The sequence below is a fragment of the Macaca thibetana genome, chromosome 9 (assembly GCF_024542745.1).
Source record: "Macaca thibetana thibetana isolate TM-01 chromosome 9, ASM2454274v1, whole genome shotgun sequence".
Taxonomy (NCBI): Eukaryota; Metazoa; Chordata; class Mammalia; order Primates; family Cercopithecidae; genus Macaca; species Macaca thibetana.
This window is the reverse complement of record NC_065586.1, coordinates 100,558,122-100,581,436: the sequence shown is the minus strand read 5'-3', so window position 1 is coordinate 100,581,436 and position 23,315 is coordinate 100,558,122. Positions and strand designations below refer to the sequence as shown.

General features: G+C 41.1%; 1 protein-coding gene and 1 non-coding gene across 2 annotated transcripts in view; both read right to left on the bottom strand.

The window, feature by feature from the left end:
• CFAP58 (cilia and flagella associated protein 58) overlaps window positions 1-23,315 on the bottom strand; it is a 111,651-nt gene that overhangs the window by 38,362 nt on the left and 49,974 nt on the right. The window contains exons 12-15 of the mRNA XM_050804910.1: window positions 18,870-19,010; window positions 17,451-17,674; window positions 14,492-14,603; window positions 11,832-11,936 (exon numbers count right to left, since the gene is read on the bottom strand). Of these exons, the coding sequence (XP_050660867.1) occupies window positions 11,832-11,936; window positions 14,492-14,603; window positions 17,451-17,674; window positions 18,870-19,010 (582 nt within the window). The remainder of the gene's footprint in view (window positions 1-11,831; window positions 11,937-14,491; window positions 14,604-17,450; window positions 17,675-18,869; window positions 19,011-23,315) is intronic.
• On the bottom strand, window positions 18,461-18,559 carry LOC126963514 (small nucleolar RNA U13). The gene has a single exon (XR_007729140.1). It is a non-coding gene; the product is annotated as a small nucleolar RNA U13 (small nucleolar RNA).

Sequence of the window (23,315 nt, the reverse complement as noted above, 5' to 3'; positions counted from 1 at the left end):
ATAACGTGCCCTGCAGACAGCTACAGGGAGGACATCTATGCTAGCCTTGGCATTCTGTTTTCTGAACAGCCTGCCTCCAATTGCTCCTTCCATCCTCCCTGGCATGCAGAAGCATGTGCAGGACAGCAGGCATTCCCGGAAACCCCAGAAAGAAGTGGCAGCCGAGAAGCAGGCCCCAGGAGCGCGATGGGCACACAGCCTCCTCAACCATTCCCAGCACTTTAAGTGTCCTTCGACGAGAGCATCAAGGCTCTGAAGAAGCTATTTTCCCCTCACATTTCATTTTTCTACCCCTTGATTTTAGAACAGAGCAAAAGCCCACAGACAGGCTTCTGTTTGGTAGTTTCATCTTACACTGTACCTCTCAGTCCCACACCATCGTCCAGTGAGGGAGCATCTTCAACTATTTCAGCCCAGCTTTGGGGAGGATGACCACTGAGTTATCCACTAATAAAGCAGGCAAGAATTACGTTTAGTGTAGGCTACAGTACCAGCAACTGGGCCATGCTATTAGAATTCTGCCTTCCAGATCTTAAAGCAGTTCCTTAATAATTGAAGAGTTACTTTGGAATTTGAAGTGGGGGAACAAAGAAGTCATGGTAATGGAATGTTGAGTGGCTCTGTTGGGAGGCACTAAAGAATAGTGGTGAGGGGCTCTGTTCTGGATTCCAATGACTAAACTTTCTAAGAGGGGTCAGCAAATGCTTTCTGTAAAGGGCCTGAGAGCAACCAACGCCGGCTTTGTGAGCCATTCAGTCCCTTTACAACAATTCGGTTGTGCTGCCGTAGCACAGAAGCAACCGTGATGTTCCGTGAATGAATGAGCCTGGCTGTGTGCCAATAAAACTATTTCTGGACACTGAAATTCAAATTTCATCACAATTGTATATGTCATGAGATATTACCCTTGTGATTTTTTTCTAACCACTTAAGTATATAAACACCATCCTTGGTGCAGGCCATATAAAAACAGGTGGTAGGCCAGATACAGCCCACTGTGGGCCACAGTTTACCCAAACCTGGTTTATCATTGCAGCTCTGATATTTCTTAACCATAAGCTCTTGGGCAAGTTTTGTTTTCCCTCCTCTGTGAGCTCTTGAACAAGTTCAGTTCCCTTCTCTCTGAAATGAAACAATAGCAGCATTAGCCTCTCCTGGGCTTCCAGTGGCTGTAGTGAAAGCAAATGCTCAGCACAGGGCAGCACAGAGTACACTGAGTATTGAATGTCCTCAGCATTCAATCCAAGTGAGCTGTGACTGCCATTTCCCTCTACTCTTCAAAATTCTCTGTAGCTTCCACCAAATCTATCTGGGCTGCCATCAAACAGGACCAAGTATTGTCATGTCTCTTGTCAACAAAGAAACACTCTAGACTTTCATACAAACGTCAATAGCCTTCAAGAGTTTGTGGGATCCTAAAACATCCCTGAAATCCTGTATGCATTCATTTGTCTGGTTACCCCTAGATATTCTCAGTCTCTGGAGTTTAAGAGCCAGGGCCAGAGGGTGAAGCTATCATCCTCTAAACTACAAATAATGGTATTTCTTGAGCACTGGCCAAATCTCAAGCATTCTGCTAAGTGCTTTATGTCATTCTTTCCTTAATCTTTACAGTAACCAAAGGATGCTAATAAAATGATGAGCTCCATATTTCAGAGAAGAGCAAAGCGTAGGAAGGTTAAGCAATAAGGCGAGGTGTGGGGTTCCATCCTGGGCCCACCAGCACCACAGCTGTTGCTCTGGAGTATGACAATCTACTACAAAGAAACCAACTTCTAGGGCATGAGTGTTTCTCAGACTGAAACAGTAACCTGAATCCCTGGGGATCTGCTTAAAATGCAGATTCTGATTCATTAAGCCTCAGGGGTCCAGGGATCCTGCATTTCTAAAGAGCTCTCAGAGACGCCAGTGCCACTGGAGTTCATGCTTGGAGTAGCAAGGCTCAAGATGCAGTGAGAAAGGTGAATTTTCTCCGTGAATGACCAAGGCAATCTATACATCATAAATTCAATGACCATGGTGTTCCTACACCACATCCTGTGGTGGGGAAGAGCCTTTGGAAGCAGAATTCTAAGATAAGACTCAATGCTACACCAGGTACCTGTTATGGGGCCCTGGTAGAAAGACTGGGTCTTCCTGGCCTACATGTTCCCTTGCCTGTAAAGGGGACTGGTGTGCTCTTCTGGGGTTGTTGTGACAATTAAATGAGATAATACCTATACAAGCATTTAGAGCAATGTTTCACACAGTGTAAACATTAAACAAATGTAAGATAATCAGGAGATCAAGAAAACTGAAGGCCCTTGTGAAAGAATTATCTAAAAATGAGCTATATGAGGTTTGTTCCCTCTGCACAGCTAATAACTCATGCAGATCCATTCAAACCCTCCTATCATTCAAGCCATTTTACAGTTAAATAAACCAGACTTCCATCCAGTCAGTCATAAAATTAAATTATAGGTAAAGTTCACCTTGAAAGGGCAGGACCCAGATGCCAGGAAAGAAGCAATGATTTCCAGTTCAGTTCATGATTTATATATCTGAGGGATATGCCCATTACCTAGGCCTCTAGATGCATGTAAAAGAACGCATGTGACAATTTGCTAAAGCAACACGAACCTGAACTACACCAAGGCAGTTTTCTCACCTGGACTATTTCAGTGTCACTGTTCATTAGGTAGTACGCTTCCACTCATCAAAACCCCCCCTTATGTAATTAACTCTTCTAGTAATACATCACTACTTCCACACATTAAGGGAAAATGCCTCAGTATTCTCATCGTTTTAATAAAATTTTCTGGGCAGGATGATCTAGTTCTATCAGTCTAGGAGGTCAAGCTTGTTTCCTTTCCCCAAAATGAGTCCCAGGTGTACCACGCATCATTTCATCCCCACCATCTGGCAAGCTAACAGTCATTGTGTACTCACCACCATGCGCTGCTGCCTGTGCATAGGGAAAACACAGTGCCTGGCATATAGTAAGCACTCAAAGGATTGCAGTCATTAGAACACATTCAGGGCATGAACTACAGTATGATTGTGTCATCTGGTTCCTGGCAGGTAACTGAAATGGCAGCAGGTGGGTAGAATAGAGGGAGGTCTAATGGGAACTTGGTTGGGAAAATGCCCCTCCTTTTCTAAAGGCAGATTGGCAATGCACACCTTAGGTGAATCACTGAGTGAGTAAAGAGGTCTACCTGGTTGGTAGTCCCCAGGACCTGCCAGGAGACCTGATCTCATGTAGCAGACACTTGTGGTACCCTGAGCCTCCTCCTCACTGCCTATCCTAAATTTCATGATTTTGAGCTGACATGCCTGGTGCACTGGGAGGACCCACAGTTCCCAGAATGCTCTAGCAGCTTCCACCTCAGGTGCATGGGTGTCAGTGTTTCTGCCTCAGGCCAGGGCTCCCCCTCAGTCTGCCTTTGGAAGCAGCTCGATGTCCCCAGAGGAAACTCTCAACCGGTGGGGAATGGGAGCCATTGAACAAATGCCCAGTCCTCTTTTCTCTGATGGACAATTTTACCCTCTTTCCTGTGTGGTTCCTCAGAGGAATCTCAGTGGTACTGGAGCTCAGATGTCCATGGGGTGACCTGCTCCCGCCCCCTCCACCCACTGGCTTTTCCTCTCTCCCCGTCTCACTTTCCTGCTCCCCAACTCCAGCTTCCTGCAACTGCCTCCCAAATGCCCAGACCCCAGATCTTTGTCTCAGTGTCTGATTTGAAGAGACCCAAACTGAGACACCTGCCCACTCCAGAGCCTTGCTTAGAGTCCCGTAGCATCCTAGTATCACAGCCCTTGGCACACTACCCTGTGGTTGCAGAGTTAAGAGGTCCTTCAAGGCTGGGACCAGGTCTGGGTCATTGACCCCAGAATTCTGGGCGCTCAGTGACTGTGGTGGGCAGACTGGCAATACAAAGTATTCCTGCTGCCCATTCATTGGGGTGGGGAGTGTTCAGAGACAACCCTTGGTATTTTTAACAATTCAGAGAAGACCTTTTCTGTTTTAGAAGAGTTTATAAAATAAAATCAAGAGTTATTAGCGGCAAGACAAAAGGCATCTTAAGAAAGCCCATCTTGCATGAAGCCCACCCAGCCTGCCCCACAGAACACAGCCCCTGCTTCTCTGCCTCTCTGTTCACATCCTTAGAAGAACCCAGCCTCGCTCACCTCTGATTGCTGCTGCATAGCACCTACAGCCTGAACCTTCTCCTCCCTCCTTCCTTCCCTTTTGATTCTTGGGCTCTGAAAGTCTATCAAGGAATCACAACAAAGAACAAGATTAAAGAAATCAAAACTAGTAAAGCCAATTGTGTGGCTGCTGTTTTTTTTATGTCTCCTTCTCTCCCAGGCCTTGAAGCTAGACATTGTAAACTATCCACTTGTGGGCCAAGGATGGTTGGCAAACTTGTTTCTGGGAGTGTTCTTAAGACTGTCAATGTTTAAAACTCAGTATATTGGACATAAAAATCTACATTTCCAGCTCTTTAAAATTTAAAGATTTGACAACATCAGCCTGCAGTTAGCTGGGGTGGGATTAGCTGCTTCCTAGGGATGCTTCCTAGGACTGGGGCCCATAGCCCGCCACATGCTGCCATCCCCACCACTCCCACTGGCCTCTGACCATGAGGCACCTACCAGTTGCTGTTTCTGATCATGACATGCAAAATCCACCTCACTCTTTTCTTGTTACATGCCTGGCCCTGAGGGTAAGTGCATTTGAACTTGTTACCCTGTATTTAAGCATTTGGAAGAAACAATTTGAGCCGCTCTGAGTGTTCATCATGTTTTAAGTGCCTCTAGCAAGAAGTTAGAGCTTCCTACTCCAACGCTATCATGCTGTATGCCCATTATTAGGAATGCCATCTTGATGATGATGATGATGATGATGATGATGATGATGTAAAGATACCCGGGTAGTGGATAGCAGTTACTCAAGGCATATATGCCTGTCTTATCCCACAGATGCCTTTAAAGAAAAAAAGAAGTCATTAATCCTGAAGGATTCAGATGGGATGAGGAACAAATGAAGCAACAACAGCAAGGAGAGGCCACCAGGAGGCACGCTTCAGGTACGTTTCCATTGCCCCTGCTTCTTTGAAGGGGAGAATAGCTTGGTGAGCAGAAGAAAAGAAATCCTTCCCATCCATACCTTAGATTCCAATTTTGGCAAGAATACAGACTTCTCCATCTTACCACTGAAGCTATAAAGTTAGTCTCCAGAACCATTTTCATGTTAATCCCAAGCAAGGGAAGAACTTTGAGCAGACCCACATGAATCAGCCTGCCTCCACAAACAAAAAGGACACTGACAAGTTGCATCAAGTTTATAGATCCATAAACTCACAGTAAATTCCAGACTCCTGCAAAGTCAGAAGTCAATAAAAAAATGCAAAGGCCACCTCTCAGAGAGCTCAAAGACAGAACTTAAATGACTGCAACATACCACTTTCTGAAGGACCACAATTCTTCCAACCTTTAATAAATTGCTAGACAAATATTTGTGGATGAGAAATTAGGGACGTGATGATCAACAAGACAGACACTGGAACTCCTTTGTGAGTTGCTTATAGTCTAACAGGAAAGAGCCATTACATATTAATTACAATTACTTCATTAATTACAAGTATGATGAGTGGTATAAGGAAGAAGTCAAGTTACAGGAACTTGTACCAAGACACCTAACCTAGGAAAAGGGGCTTTCCTAAGGAAAAAATATTTAAGCTAAGACCTAAAGGGTGGGCAGGAGTTGCCCAGGCAGAGAGCTGGTCCATCTATAATGAGAATCTGTGTGCCCAGTACAGTATCAGGTATTGGGATTAGAGAGGTGAACTGGGAAGTGCCTCTCCTCAAAGAGTTCACAGGTGAGTGGGGCTTGAAAATAAGCTTCCATCATATCTGCTGGTTGGAAATAATGGGGTCTCTCTATCACCACGTAAGAGATTAAACAGTTATTTTAAAATTGCTGTGAAACTCAGAAGAATTCAACCCAAAGTCTTCCTAATTGCAAAATGTTCTGTTGTGAGTGAGAGAACTTCTCTAATATTTTAATTTAAAAAGATGAAATTGAGAAACTGTCAAATCCCGTGGAACACTTCAGGCTTCAGCAAGATAACAAGGCTTGTTGTCTGGGGATATGCAAGCTGCTGAGAAAAATCACAGCAGGCACAGGGCAGCCCAACCATTCCAAATTCTAAATAAGGAATTGATGAAAAGGGATCGAGACAGGACATTAAACTTTGGAGGCCTGGAAAAACTGTGTTGGTAATTAATGATATTAATGATAGTATTATTAATAACATTGTTAATGAGAACTAAGCATTCTATTAAACTTTTATGTGTACTAACACAATTCTATGGGTATATTATTGTCCCCAACTTACGGATGAAGAAACTAGTGAGTCAAGCAAATAAGAGATTTCTGTTTATGGCAATATGTCAGACTAAATAACATGAAAACTAATGTCTACAAAGCATTAGACATGCTGAGTAAAACAATTCAGCATGAGCTTTAATCACAAAACAGAGTTTGCAATTAGTTTGCTCAAGTGTCAAAATCAAAGCGTGAACTGCATGTTAGAACAGTGAATAGATATATATTGCAGCTATCCCTTGAGGGATAGTTGAAAAAAGGGCCTGGATTTTCGTGGCCACAAGAAGGCAAAGGATAAGGTGCTGGTCCTGTGTGAAGCGGGTGTTAGTACTAAGATTCCTCAACATAAAGTTAATGACTTTTAAAAGTTTCACCCTTGGCGAAAAGATACAACAGATAGAAATCTACCCACTGGGACAGGAAGACCACAAGACCACAATTAAAAACCTAAGTAATTCTCCTGGGCTCTGGGTGGGAAAAGTTGCTTCCCTAAGAACTTGTCTCCATGGATCTTTTGTCACAAGTGTTTGAGGTTCTAGTATACGTTAGCCAAGTAGTCCAAGAAGCCCAAGGTGAGAATTCAACATTAAAAAAAATTGTTCTAAGCAAGTGATGTCTTCTAAGGCACCTGGCAGAAACAAATGAATGGACATTTCCTTAACCTAAACCATTCCCAAGTCCCCAAATAAAGGCTTTCTGAAAATGAGTTCACAATCCAAAATCACAAAACACGAAAGGAAAAATCCACCATGAGTGAAAGTCAGCAGTCACAACAAATAGGAAAACCCCTCAAGAACTTCAATAATAGAACATTCAGATCAAGACTATAAAATAAATTCTTGAATTAATTGGGGACATAAAGGAAGGATGTAAAACATAAGAAAAGATCAAGAAACTATCAACAAAAAACAGGCATATGTGAAAAAGAATCTCTAGAAAATAAAAATAAAATAATTGAAAATAAAATCTCAATGGATTGACTATTAACGGATAAGCACACTGAAAGAATTGGTAAACAAGATGATTAAGATTAACACTTTGGGAGGCTGAGGCCAGCAGATCACTTGAGGTCAGGAGTTCGAGACCAGCCTGGCCAACATGATGAAACCCTGTCTCTACTAAGAATACAAAAATTAGCTGGGTGTTGTGGTGGGTGCCTGTAATCCCAGCTACTCAGGAGGCTGAGGCAGGAGAATTGCTTGAAGCTGGGAGGCAGAGGTTGCAGTGAGCCAAGATTGCACCACTGCACTCCAGCCTGAGTGACAGAGTGAGACTCCACGTCAATAAATAAATAAATAAATAAATAAATAAATAAATAAATAAGATAAAGCTAAGAAATGTAACATAAAGAGTTAAAGACAAGAAAAACATCAACTAGGTCAGTAAATAGGAAAAAAAGAATAAGAAAACCCAATGTACTTCTAATAAGACTTCCAGGAGGAGTGAATAAAGACACTAAAGCAGAGACTATTCGAAGACACAGGAATCCTCAGATTCAGGAAATGGAGTGTGTTCTGAACATGGTAAGCAAAACTAAATTAATACCCAAATGCGTTGTTCTGAAACTCTGAAACATCAAAGGCAAAGAGAAGATCTAACTATCAAACAGAAGAAAAGGCAGGTCACCTAAAAATGAGCAGAAACAATTAGATGTACAGCAGACTTCTCAATCACATCACTGGAAGCTGGGGACACAAAGGACCTACGTCTTCAAAGTGCAAATAGAAATAAGATTTCAAGTTAATCATTTACAAATAAGGCCAAATTTAAAACATTTTTAGACAAGCAAAGGAGAGCGTTAACCATTGAAAAAAATCTATTGGTTAAAGGACTATGAAAGGAGATACTTCAAAAAGCCAGAAGTAAGGAATTGGAGATATGTAGAAATAGAAAACAAAAGAACAGGTAAACATCTTGGTAAATCTTAGTAAATTGACTCTGTAACATAATAGTGGTGATGGCTGATTTTGGAAACAGCAGGGTAGCTGCAGTTAAAGCATTCCAAATTCTTACACTGTTTGTAAGAAGGAGAAAGATATTGATCAACTTTAGACTTTAGATTTGATGTCAACTATGCATGGTGAATTTTTAAAGGAATCCATGAACAAGAAAAACAAAGGATTAAGATATATATTTAAGGGAATCAGAGACAGAGAATATTACACTGAGTGGTGGTAACTGTTGAGTAAAAGAAAAACTGTAAAAAGGGAATAGGTAGTAATGGTTAGCAGGGAGACCGGTAAACGGGAAAAACAGAACATAAAGAAAACTCAGTCTGATAGAATTTTTTTGAGCATTACAAAAAAATCAGGGAAAATAAGAAGGTAGAAATAAACCTAAAATTATCAATAAACAAACTAAACACCGAGACAAAGATAAGATTTTTTTAATTACAAGAGATTGTCCTAAAGTACAAAGACACCAAAAGTTTAAAAGTAAAAATATACGAAAACTACTTTTCAAAATCCAGCTGATTGAGCTATGTTAATACTAGGCAAATTTGTAAGTAAAAATATTATTATGAGAGTTCTTATATATACGAAAGGAGCAATTCAACCAGGAAGAAATAAAAATTGTAAACTTATACTCACCTTATCATGATCTAAAATGTTCTCAAAGCAAAAAATGACAGAGAGAAGGAGAAACAGACAAATCTCCAAACTTTTTTCAGTGATTAGGCAGACAGAAAATTAGGAAAAGTACAGACGTGGACAATACAATTAACAAGGTTGATCTAACGAACAAATAGAGAACACTGAACCCAGAGCATTTGGAGAGTATGTATCTTTTTCAAACAGCAGGCGTCGGGTATAAAAACTGACCACTTAGTTGGTCACAAATCAAGTTCAACAAATTCCAAAAAATCTGTATAATACAGACCACAATGCAGAAAGGTGAGAAATCAGTAAATAGAAGATAACTTAAATACATATATATTTGGAAATTTTAAAATACACTTTTAATTATCCTAAAATATCATAAAATATCTCCTAATTATTATTAGGAGAAATAGTGAATATTTTTAAAGACTTATTGTCAAAGGAGAAGTAATTCTGAAAATATACTACACTTAGGACTAAATGAAAATTCCCCATATCAAAACCTGTGGAAAGAAACTAAATTTTATTTTATTTTATTTTATTTTTTTGAGACAGGGTCTCACTGTGTCACCTAGGCTGAAGTGCAGTGGAACAATCACAGCTCACTACAGCCTCAAATTCATGGGCTCAAGCAATTCTCCCACCTCAGCCTCCTGAGTAGCAGGCACTAAACGTGTGCGCCCCCTCACCTGGCTAATATTTGTATTCTTTGTAGAGACGAGGTTTTGCCATGTTGTCTAGGCTGATCTCGAACTCCTGGGCTCAAGCAATCCACTCCCCTTGGCCTCCCAACGTGCTGGGATTATAGGTGTGATCCACTGCACCCAACCCTAAATACATTATTTAAAAGACATTTTATAACTGAAATATTTATATTAGAAGAGAAGACTGAACATCAATGATCTGAGCATTAACCTTAAAAAGGTAGAAGAACCCAGTAAACCCAGGGTATATAGAGGGAAGGAAATAATAAAGTTAAAGCAGTCCATGAAATATAAAACAAACTTATAATACAGATGCTTGGCAAACATAGGATTTGGTTCTTTTTAAAACTAACAAAGTGATAACAGAACAGACAAGGTAGTGAAGCAGTAGAAAGTGTGAGCTCTGGAGTGACTGCCTGGACCAAGTCCCACCCCAGCACTTACCAGCTGCACAGACTTGGGAAACGACTTATGGCCAGCATCAGGGGAGCCACAGCAAACTCTGGACTGTCAAAGCCCAGTGCCATGTACTAATCGGTTATCCTTATAAGATATCCAAACTATGTACTCTGATTAGAGTATCCTTCTCCCATTATTTAAAAAACAGGTATTATTATCTCCATTTTACAGATGGGAAAACTGAGATTTGTACAACGTATGAAATTCTCTTAAAGTCATGAAATGATCAAGGGTTGAAACTGATTTAACACCAGATCTTTCTGGACTCCAAAGTCTACTCCCTCAACCACCACAGTAATCTACAAGAGAAGAGGAAAATCCCTGTTGGCCATTCAGTGTCGTGATATTCTGGAAGGTTATTTACTGTATACCCAACTTTAGGGTAAATATCTTTCTTAAGGTAGACTGTAAAACAAAAGGAGCAAATGCCTCTTACTCATATATAGAAGTTCCTACTCCTACTAATATTAACCTAGTGATTAAAATTATGGGCTTTGGGACTGGGCACAGTGGCTCACACCTATAATCCCAGCACTTTGGGAGGCTGAGGCAGGCAGATCACTTGGGGTCAGGAGTTCAAGACCAGGCTGGCCAACACGGTGAAACCCCATCTCTACTAAAAATGCAAAAATTAGCCAGGCATGGTGGCACACACCTGTAATCCCAGCTACTCAGGAGGCTGAGGCAGGAGAATCACTTGAACCTGGGAAGAAGAGGCTGCAGTGAACCGAGATGGTGCCACTGCACTCCAGCCTGGGCAACAGAGCAAGACTGTCTCAAAAAATCAATTAATTATTTAAAGGCTTTGGAATCCAAAGTAACATGAATAATTGCTAATATTTATTAGACACCATGTTACCATGGATAATACTAAACTCTTTCAATCCTCACAATATCCATTTTCACAGGTTCTGTTATTGTCCCATAATACAGACTAAGAACAATGAAGTTAAACTGACATAGTAACTGGCAGTATTCCAAACCAAGCCATCTAACTTCAAGAGCTGACATTCTCATCCACACTAAACTCGTGGGTCCTGACTTCCTCGGCCATCAGCTGGGGATGACCATACCTGCTTCCTGAACTGCAAAGAGGAAATGAGACCAAGTAGGTAAAGCCACCAGCATATCTGGCATGCAGTAAGTGATGATGATGATGGTGGTGAGGAAGACGGTGATGGTGATGATGACAGCAGGCCCTTGCAAAGATACAGGCCTAATTGCTACAGAACAATTTACTGCATGAAATCCTCAAAAAGAAATCTCTCCTTCCATTTCACTCACACAAATCTTCATGTGAACAGATCATTTGTGCGCTATGAGAAAGCTTATTTTCAAAATCAAAATCACAGCATTTTGCATTATGTGAAGATATGAAGAAAAATGTTTAAAAGAATCTGATAAATAAAACTATAGAGAAGTGCAGGGGGCGGGGCTGCTCACATTACCCATTGCAGTAAGTCTAGCCTTGAACTTAATTTTCCAGAATTCTTGAAATATCAGTGATCGCAACATAAAAGACCAATTAATCAGACTGCGCTTGTTCTCTATGTGTGAGTCACTGTTGCCATCTACAGTTAAATATGGGACATGCAATGCTGCCAAATAACTGACTAATTCTAAGAACGTAGTCCTGGAGATGGTGGTGCTAAGGCAATCCACTTGTACAATGAGTACAGAAAACAAAAATGCTACCTGTAGGAGCAGCTCTTTTTCAACCACCTCTTCAGTCTTGCTGATGAGACGCTTCTGCAGGGTGTGAATTTTCTGTATCAGCTCAAACGCGTTGGGGTCGCTGGCCTGTCCAAGGGGAACAACAATAGCAGCTGAGATATCATCAACTTCAAAGCACTGAGGTCTCTATTTAAAATGTACATTGTCTTATTAAAGTCTATTGGAAATCTGCAGACCTAATACAGAGAGAATTAGAACCAAAAATAAAGTATAATAGATGAGATAATCATAAATTCCTGTCCCCAAAAAAGCAGACTGCAGTTTTCCTAATGTTTTATCTATGGCATTAGTTATTCTATAAATACAAAGTAAATGTGTTTATTCCACCAGTGGGAATAACAATAATGGTAGCCAATATGCTCGATATATGATTCTTTGCCGCCATGCAGATACTATACTAAGTGCTTTTTATACAATATTATACTTTAGCTGCAGGACAGCCCTAGGAGACAGCATGTCTTTTCCTTTTATACCGATACGACAACTGAGGCTGAGAGAAACTAAGTCATTTACCCAGAGTGGCAAGGCTCAGAGCTGGAGTCAAGCCCAAATATGCCAAGCCCCAAAGGCATAGTTCTCAATTCCTATGCTCTGCAGCTTACCCTACCGTCTCCTCTGTTTACTTAATTTTCCAGAATTCTTTGTTTTGTTTGAGACAGGGTCTCACTCTATTGCCCAGGCTGGAGTGCAGTGGTGCGATCATGGCTCACTGCAGCCTCAAACTCTGGGGGATCAAGCAATCCTCCTGCTTCAGTCTCCCAGTAGCTGGGACCACAGGCACATGTCACCACACCGGGTTAATTTTTTTGTAAAGACAGGGTCTCACTAGGTTGCCCAGGCTGGTATCCAACTCCTGGGCTCAGGCAATCCTCCCACCTTGGCCTCCCAAAGTGCTGGGATTACAGGTGTGAGCCACTGTGCCCAGCCCCTAAAATTCTTGAATGGAAGGAGACAGAGCTCCCTAATTCACTCAGCCTTAGGATTCTCCTTGGGTAATTGTCAGCAGGAAGATTCACTGCGGTCTATGATGGGGATGGTTTCCAGGATGTGGACTTCTGCTAATCATTGGCAGCAGAGCACTACCATGGCATTTAGCTCTGAAATGGAAGTATCAGTCCACAAAGCTCTGATGATCCCTCACTAGTTATGTACAATTCAAACAAGATATATAGTTATAAATTGGTAATTTGTCCTCTAGACTTTGAGCCAAGGCTTCACTTTCAACTGTACTGACATTTTGAATTAATCTAACAGCTAAATATTTTCAACTGCCTCCCAGAGTCTCTATTTTCTAATTTTTCTAATAGAAACTGATGTGGAATTGGAAACTTTAAAGATCTGCATGAAAACACACAGAGTAAACTAATGTGACAGTAAACGAATTTAAAATCTTCATCTCCGCTTCTGCAGACATACGCATATTACTATTGGTTAGTAAACTACATCACTCTTGGCATTTGAAGAGGAAGGAATGAGGGTCCAAAAGGGAAAAGAAAAAGAGATGCCATTGACTCTGACTTTGCTTGAGAAATACTAAGCAGGGCCAACTGATATCCATCTATTGGGACTAGATTTGGCACACATTCACCTGGCAGGGCTGGATGCTGTTAAAATTCAGGCCTCGTGTTTACATAACAATTTATAATGCATTATCCTTAATGCTTTCTTCATTAAAAGGAAAAAATAAAAATGGAAAACAAAACTCTGCCTGGCTGATTTTCTTTCTTATAAGGAAAAAATAAAAATTAAAATCAAAAATAAAGGAATTTTTATTTTTTCCTCTCTTAAAGGTCCCTATGTAAAATACATATTGTCCTTTCCATTCTTAAAGAAAAAAAATAAAAATGAAAAACAAAAATCTCCCTGGCTGATTTTCTTTCTTATACCTGCCCTGCTTTATCTTATATGACATACTTACATCTCCCAATACCCTGATCATTCATCTAGTTGAAGACGCTTTTGGCATGCACATTGCTAGTTACAACTAAAGGAGATAGCTTTCTTTTTCTTGAATAAGCAGAGTTTGTCTTTAACTGTTATTTTCAGTGCTGGTGGTAATGACTACCAGAAAGCCACAGAATAAAATTAAATATGAAGTTGATTATCCATCCCCTTCCAATGAGACTTTAGCTGTGTCCCCAGATTCTAAGAGAAAGGGCTTGGCTAACACCATGCTTTCAACAAGAGGGCAGTTCACAAAACCATATTTTCTGTAAGTAATAAAAGGATGCAAAGATCAATTGAAAGATGGTAGAGATGCTGGTGACCAACATCACTAAAGGCCATGAACATCCAAGACTAATAGGCAGCCTCAGGATAACTGGTTAACCAAAACCTACCCAAGCCAGAAAAATAAATGTCAGTTGGTGAGGCAGGTTCACAGTTTTCACTGGGCTTTCTTTAGGTAGAAAGGATTTTGTGCAAGACTTTTAAAACAAAACCCAAATGAACCATCTGGTTCTGAGAGAACTCAATTTACATCTGATCCAGCCTTACATTTTAGGTGACAATTTGCATAGCATTAAATAAAACCTCGCTTCTCGTTGTGCTTTAGGTTAGAAGCTTCGCGTGGGATAGGAGGAGAGATTTGGGGATGGGGAGAACGCACTGCCAGATGTTACCTCGAGCTTCCTCCATCTGTGCACATTCATGGGATTCTCCAGCTCCTCCTCCAGGGCTCGGCAGCGTGTCCTCTCCTTCAAGAATTCTCTTTGCATGTGAAAAAACTCCTGTCTGAATAAGACAAACTTGATTTTGCAAAGAATTATCCACCCGTTTGAATATCCTGTCTATCTTTAATTGGTTGCATACATACTACGCCTTACATAAAAAGTTGGAATTAGGGAGAATATTGTGAACACTGGGACCAGCCTCCTAAATCTGGGCAAGACACAGATGATATTAATTCTTGCAGAGCTCAAGAATTGGCTTCGCTTTCAAAAAAAAAAAAAAAAAGTGCCAGGGCTTCAGAATCAGAGTCATGATTCTGGATACTCAAGAAATTTATAAGTATATGAAAGGAACAAAGGGCAGGGGGATTATATTAGTCTTTTCTCACACTGCTAATAAAGACATACCCAAGACTGGTAATTTATAAAGGAAAGAGGTTTAATGGACTCACAATTCCACATGGCTGCAGAGGCCTCACAATCATGGAGGAAGACAAAGGGAGAGCAAAGGAACATCTTACGTGGTGGCAGGCAACAGAGCTTCTCTAGGGGAACTCCCATTTATAAAAACCATCAGATCTCATGAGACTCATTCACTACATCACTACAATGAGAACAGTATGGGGGAAACTACCCCTGTGGTTCAATTATCTCCACCTGGCCCCCATCCATGACACGTGGGGATTATAACAATTCAAGGTGAGATTTGGGTGGGGACACAGAGCCAAACCATTTCAGCAGTGAATTATGAGAGTTTAAATACACTGTTTAATGTTTCTAAATGTCTCTATAGTCGTAATAAGTGAACAGGCTACAGTCCACAAACTCAGCACCTGACAGCAATATGCTGAGGCTCGGGTGATAACCTAACACCAGTCAGGGCATAGATCTCCACCCTCACTACACATTGCAATCCCCTGGGGAGCTTTGAAAACTACCTCTTCTCCTGGACCCAATCCTTAGAGGGATTCTGTTTCATGGTCTAGCATGGGTCCCTGGCTTCATAGGTCTTAAAGTCCTGCTGGCAATTCTCACATGCAGCCCAGGTTGAGAAACCCAAGTTAGGAGTTGTGATGATACTTTATCTTGAGTTCCACAACTGTACAGATGGCTGAAAAAGTCCTGAATATCTAGTTCTGGCTGAAATACACTGCTAAAATCTTCAGAAATCTCTAGTTAATAGGTAACATGCAATAGCCATCCTCAGTGTTTGCGAGTTGGCTGTCACCCTATAGAATGAGATGTTGGGAGGCAGAGAAGAAGCAAGCACTTGCATTGACACGGGCAATAAGGATATTATTATCTGTCCTCGCCTGCTGCAGGGGTGCAGATTACTAATACTAAGCCATCTCTTTTACTTAATCGCTTCATTTAAACCAATAATACAACTTCCCCTCATTAGCAAGACAAACCATTAGAATTAACTGCATGATGTTCACTCAACAGGGCGCTCAGAGCAAGCTGCTTAGAATTAAAAGCATATTTTTAACACTTCAATTTTCTAGAATGTCATCAGAAGGGGAGGGCAGAAGTATTAGCTACCATATTTGACGGCCTGCTTTGTACTAGACTCTGTACATGGCACATTGATTTGTTTTGCTGTTTAATTGTGACTATAAGTCCAAAGCTCAGGGAGGTTCAGTGATTTGCCCAAGGTCACACAGTTTGTAGGTAGCAAGACAGATCGGAATTCATGCTAGCTTGCCTCCAGCCTTTATTAAGTTTTCTTCCCATTGAAAAGAAAAATAAAATATATTATCAACAAACTAGCAATACTGAATGGGAATGGATAAAATTTCGTCCTTTGTGTATGTAATAAAAATAACTCACGGCTGACAAGTTTAGCGATGGTTTGGAGACTATTCAATAGTTACTTAGAATGAATCCATTTGTCTCCAAAATGTCAATGGTGGTATCTCTGGGTAGTAAACTTATGAGTGATTTTCTAATCACTTCTTTATATTTTTTCTGCATTTCTCACATTTTCTACAATGAATTTGTACTACTTTCATCATCTGAAATACAAGCAACTCCAAAAAAAAAAAGAAAAAGAAAACAAAAAAGTATTGATCTATCCTTGATAGTGGCAACCTTGCTATTCCTGAATATATTCATTGCATTTAAATATCCAAACTATCTTCTAACCCAATTGATTTGAGAAACAGATCCAAACCATGTCCTTATTCCAAGATGGTCAAGGATACTGTTCATCTACAAGTCTGTGGGGAATAAGGATAGCTACTGAAAAAATACCAGAACTCTTATTTGGTTTCCTGCAATTGCCTTTATAAAACATGGTGACGTTTTCCCAAAGGGAAAGTAGATCTTGTGTAATGCAAGATTTCAAGAAAGAAGAAGGCGCACTAAGCTAAAGTGAAAGCTGCAGAAGATAAATCAAGAGTGAGATATAAAATTTGGCCGCCTTCTAAGGAAACGAAGTTTTCAAGTAGTGATAAAATTATATTTTCCACCTCTTTTCTTCCTGTATATAATTCCAAGAAAAAGATGTGCAAATGTTACCAGATTAAATTTCAATATTGATGCTCCCTCTCTTGCATACTGACGTATTAAAGAAATTAAGAAAGCTCATCGGGGGAAAAAATTTCTGAATTGTAACTAATTTCCTTGAAAATTATTTTGTAAACTCCAGAATATGGTTTTTTAAAAACCTTTTTGCACTTGCCCATACCATCCTGAAAGGAAGCTGGTTCATTTTTGTGACACAGCATAGGAACAATGGAGACGTTATGGAAAAGCTGTTCTTATTATTCGTTAATAATTTCATCCTGTAAACTTCATTTTGTACAACTCGATAAAGACCTTCAATGAGCAACAAGCATGACTACGAAGTGATTTTAGGAGTTCCCCATGTTGCACTGTGCCCTCAGCCCTGAGTTGTATTATCTATTACCTGAGTTCTTCAACATTAGCCACACTCTTGGCAAGAATCCCCTTTTCCCGGCGAAGCTTCTTGATCTCAAGTTTGAGGATTCTCATGTCCTCCAACCTCTGGTTGTACTGGCTCTCCCCTTTATTCAGCACAGACTGTTGGATCTTGATCTTCTCATAGAGCAAAGCTAACTCATCATTGCGCCGAACAAGCTGAGACCCCAGGATATCTCTCTCGCTGATGACCTAGGAAGGTAGGGAGGGGCATGGCCACCAGGAAAGAAGAAGCCTTAGCTTTTCATTGTGGCAGCACCATTCATTCAATGAGTATCTTTCAAACACCCACATGTACTGGGCACCACGTGGGCTGCGCACTGGAAAGAGCTGGCTAGACAATCAACACTGGACCCCTCCCACTAGAGTTTTTGAAAACATCATACAACAAATAATCCTTAATAATATTAATAATAATAGTCCAAGGCTGGGTACAGTGGCTCATGCATGTAATCCCAGCACTTTGGGAGGTCAAGGCAGGTGGATCACTTGAGGCCAGGAGTTCGTGACCAGCCTGGCCAACACGGTGAAACCCCATCTCTACCAAAAATACAAAAATTAGCCAGGTGCAGTGGCAATATCTGTAGTCACAGCTACTCAGGAGGCTGAGATGGAAGGATCACTGGAGCCTGGGAGGAGAAAGTTGTAGTGAGCCAAGATGGTGCCACCACACTACAGCCTGGGTGACAGAGAAAGACTCTGTCTCAAAAATAATAATAATAATAATAATAGTCCAATCATCTAATAATCTTTAGCCTATGTATGTGTCGTTTTATTTATTTCCAAATCCTTTATATTTATAAATGTTCAAATCTGAATGACTTCATGGCGGGCTAGCTCTTGCCAAGTTCCACTACTTCCTTCTATCTTGCACTGGCCAACTTCTCTCTGCCAGGTCCCTGAAAGCAGTTAAATTTCTAACCCCCAAATTATGCATTTGGGTTTCTATCTCCCAAATTGTTATTTTCATTTTTTTCATGTTGGATGGGTAATGTGCTGACATTGTGATAAGGTGTGAGGGAGGCATATCTTACACATACATGTGAACATCCAGTCAAGATCAAATCACGTAATTATCCATTGCAATTATATGTGAGCAACTGTATTATACTAGAATGCAAGCTCCCTGAGGATGAACCGTATTGTCTTGGTGGCCAATGTGGCCCTAGTGCCTAGAGGAGTGACTGAGACATGGGAAGTGCTCATAAATATAAGTCAAATAAAGGAGTGAATATTTCATAATTAATCAATACAAGATGGGTCTCTGCTGCTGTTCTTCCAATAGGGCTGGTTGGCAGAGCTTAGAGAGGAAGGAGTGTTCGAAGGGTGGAATTAAATACTCGTGTCTGTTGACGAGGTCTGTAAGTCTGACGAGGAGGTGCTCTACCTGGTCTAATTCCTTCTTCTGCCTCAACCTCTCCCCGTCAGCCTCAGCAATTATTCGCAGGAGTTTTCTCTCTTCAGCTTCTTGCTTTTCAATAAAGTGTTTGGTCTCCAGGGCTTGTTGTCTCAGCTTCTGCAGCTCAGCCTGACAAAGAGTGGAAGATACAGGCAAATTTCAATTCATTACAGCACAAACCAGGATGACAGGGACCGGATTCAGATGTACAGTTGTGCTTCTTACTCTTTCCTCTGATGTTTCATTTAACACAGTTTGATCACTGTCACAAGCAAAACAAGCTTACCACACACACACACACACACACACACACACACACACACACTCACTCATAAAGAAATAGCAATGAACATTACAGTCATCATGTTTATTCTGAGTTGTGCCCTTGAGGGATTTCTATCATTTTTCTATATATGTGTAGCAGGGGCTTCATTGGTATTCAGCAGCACTTCATCTCTTACCGGCTAAACACCAGGAGAATTCACAAAGAATAGTGCAGAGCAGGATGTGGGGGCGAGGACAGGGGAGGCCTCCATGTGTACCAGCTCCTGTAATGTCCCTAACACCACCAGCACATGAACCACAAAGGTAAAGCCCTTTGTAAGCAAAATTAAACTACTCAAAGATAATAACTGTCTATCTTGTAAAACATCCTGATGAAACAGAAGGGATGTCATTTATAAAAAGATATATAGATTCTACTTCGATGGCACTTCCAACCCAGATGAGAGGATAAGATAGACAAATATTAGGCAAATATTAAGAAGTCCAGGCAATAATTTGTCAGCGTCTTGATGATCACACAGAGTGAATTGATATTATGGGAGGTCAAAGAAAAAGTCATCATTAGACTGGGGGTCGCAGGGATGCTTTCTCAGAGAGCTCAGACCAGAATCTGGCCCCTAAGTTTATACGAAAATCATAGGAATTATGGAGAAAGGGTGCTATGGACTGTTAAGTTTTAGCAGGACAATTTGTCTCATCAAAGTGCACATTCACTTCTATTCCACAAGTTTGTTTGTGACCTACCATATCCCAGGCATGATACTAGGCATTTGCGTAGCTACTCCTGTCTCCATTTAATGCAATTACAGAGACAAAAGCAAATAACTTGCCCAAGGTCATGGAGCTATTAAGTAGCAGATTGAGATTCCAACCCAGATCTTTTGATTCCAAAGCCTGTGCTCCTTCTACTGTCACCACCCAAGAGTTCCAAATTAAATATAGAAGATAAGCAAGACTTGAGGGATTCGCCATCCATTGAAGATGATGAACAACCAACAACAGTGTGAAAATGCTATCTATCTATGTGAAAAGGACATGGGTATACACATAAAGGTGTTTATATTTCTGCCTGGGGTTTAGAGGGAAGAACCAGTCAGGTCACTGGCAGTTGACAGATATTGCCATCATGGAGGGGTATGTGTTGTGAGAGCAGGGCATTCAGCAGTCAGGCTTGTGAGAACAAAGGCATGCAAACTATAAAGTACCTGGTGTGTTCACCAGATAGTGAAACAGCCAATATGGCTGAATTAGAGAGCTAGGTAAGGAATAGCTGGAGGTAAGGCTCACAAACAGCTAAGGCAGACAGGGAAAGGCCTTGTGTGCCAGGCACTATGTAGCGCATGCAGTGGGGGAACCAAAGTTACGTATGTTACAGGAAAGAAGAATATGCATTTGAGAGGTTCCATGCCCAACTGGGATGGATGAGGGATATCACAGACCAGGTCAGAACAAGAAGAAGCAAATGAGGAGGAAGAGCTCTGCTTTCCCTCATGCTGGAATCACAAGGGAGATGACAAGATAATATTAAGGTTTCAGGCCGGGCGCGGTGGCTCAAGCCTGTAATCCCAGCACTTTGGGAGGCCGAGACGGGCAGATCACGAGGTCAGGAGATCGAGACCATCCTGGCTAACACCATGAAACCCCGTCTCTACTAAAAATATAAAAAACTAGCCGGGCGAGGTGGCGGGCGCCTGTAGTCCCAGCTACTCCGGAGGCTGAGGCAGGAGAATGGCCTAAACCCGGGAGGCGGAGCTTGCAGTGAGCTGAGATCCGGCCACTGCACTCCAGCCCGGGCTACAGAGCAAGACTCCGTCTCAAAAAAAAAAAAAAAAAAAAAAATTAAGGTTTCAACTTGTCAATGGCTTGCAAGTTGGCAAATGTCAGTAAAAGAGTAATAATTTTTTCCTTCAAGTAAGTATTTGGACCCCCGCCTACCTAGAAATGACACCCAGATGATGGAAACCTCATACTTTAAAGTGCCTTTGAACCAACCCAGTTTTAGTTACGGTCTGTCCCTGCCCCATGAAAACCAGAAGTCATTAATTCTACACCTCAGACTTATCCAAACAGTAAAAGACACTGTGTACCTCGTAACAGATGTGTAATGTCACAAACTGAATGCAACCAGCTACTATAAAACCAAGGGTTTCTTTTATGACATTTTGTTTGTTCATTTCATGAAACGTGTTTTGGTCTAGGGATAAGCAAAAGGAAATACTTATTGAGAAAAGATCTCATCTAGTATTTACCACTTGGGGGGATTGTCTGTTAGGAAAGAGAGCGAAGAACCAGCCTTTCTGTTTCTATAATCATTTAAGGTGACAGCAAAGACAGCAATAAAATACCTGTTTGGCTCATGCTTTCTTTAATAAAACTTTTATTTTCCCAGATGTGCAACATTCACTTCCCTGTTCTTACGTGCCAAGAGCTGATCAGAATCCATCAGCAGAACAAAATGAAACCCCTGTTATATTAAAATGCAATCAACAGTGTGTAAAAGTATCTGTCTGAAATGTAAAACCACTCGTGCATTTGGCATTACTGCATACTTTTTTCATAATATATCAAAATTCTGAGTGGTCTCTTTATGTCATAAATGTATGGGCTGTAAACAAGATGTGTCATTAGACATTGGCAGCAAATGTTAACATCAACAAAATACCTTGGGTCTAATGCATTTAGCAGTTATAAATCTGAGCCATCTCACTCAGGAAGGATGGCAACAACCACTATGCATTCAAAAGCTCATCAAACAATGCCCTAGGTGGGACCTGAGGTTTCTGCACCTATCCAAGTGTTACTGGTGGTATGAAGTTGTAATGAGATGGCAAGACACAGCCTTTACTCACCACTTCCACAATTATACAATTTTGCAATAGGCATTATGGATTATCTGTAACCAGATTTGGCTATGGGCATAAATCATATCTCAAGAGTCATACTTGTAGAATTTCTCCCATTCATACATGATCTCTACATGAGTTTCATAGAAATCATCTGTTTAAATCTAGCAAAGCAAATAGTACCACCTGAAGTCTTCTAGCCATGAGAATAATTAGGCTCTCTCTCTCTCTCTGTCTCACATGGATGACAGCTCCCCATCCATGGTGAGCTACAGAGTCCACTAAGTAAAAGAATATGGTGCCCTGAAGCCAGGCCCTAATGTGGTGCTGAGCTCTGGACACAGAGAATCTGCTGATGAATTATTCACCAAGAATCAAAGGGCTGTCAGATACATGTGGGATGATTGGAAAGAGACAAGACAGAAGCGGGGGCTTGTTAGGACTGGAAGGCAGACACTCCAAATGAGATGGCTCCTTCAGTGCTGATGAAACAAGCCTGGGACACAATGGGCAGATGAATGCAGACACAGCAATGTCTACAGAGAACTACTGACATCCTGTCATAACCATAATGTGCTGACAGTGTACAGGATCCTCAGGCATCAGTGGAGGCTAGTAGCAACAGAAAAAGTAAAAGAAACATGGAAGGACAAGATTTGTCTGCTGAAGGGGATGAATGAAGATGAGGATGACCTACTAAAGATAGTCGTTTGCCTATCAGCTTGGAAAAGTCGTAAATTGGGTTGTCCTGTCCAAGGGTATCTCACAGGCTACCTAGTAGGCAACGGCTTGCCCCTCCGGGAGGGATTATGTACCCACGTAGCTTTGTACAACTCGCAATAATAAGATAAATGTCTTCTGGAGCAAAGTTACTAGAAAATCTGCCCTTTCCCTCAGGGTTTTGGTTGGCAGACTTTAGATGCATGAAATCCAGGGACCTGTGTGAAATGTGATTCATTCTTAGGCTAAAAAAGTCAAGAGGCTAAAACTCAACATTTGAGCTGTCATATTTTTCTAGAGAATGTCAAACGGGCTTAATGATAGGCCAAAATTATCCAGTCGGAGCACCATTGCAAGTCACCTTGGATAGCCTCAAATAATAAATCAGGGAGGCCTCTGTCTTTGCTCCTCATTCTTGCCTTCATGGGAAATGTGGGGAGAAAGGGCATCCTAGTTCCACAGTAAGTCCAAAGCAATCATCTTCCTATAATCGATGACCCAAAGCCATCCAGACTTGGGACTCTCCATTTGGAGCAGTCTCTGGAGCAGAAGCCTTTTAATCATCCTTCATGTTCACCAGCTGCCA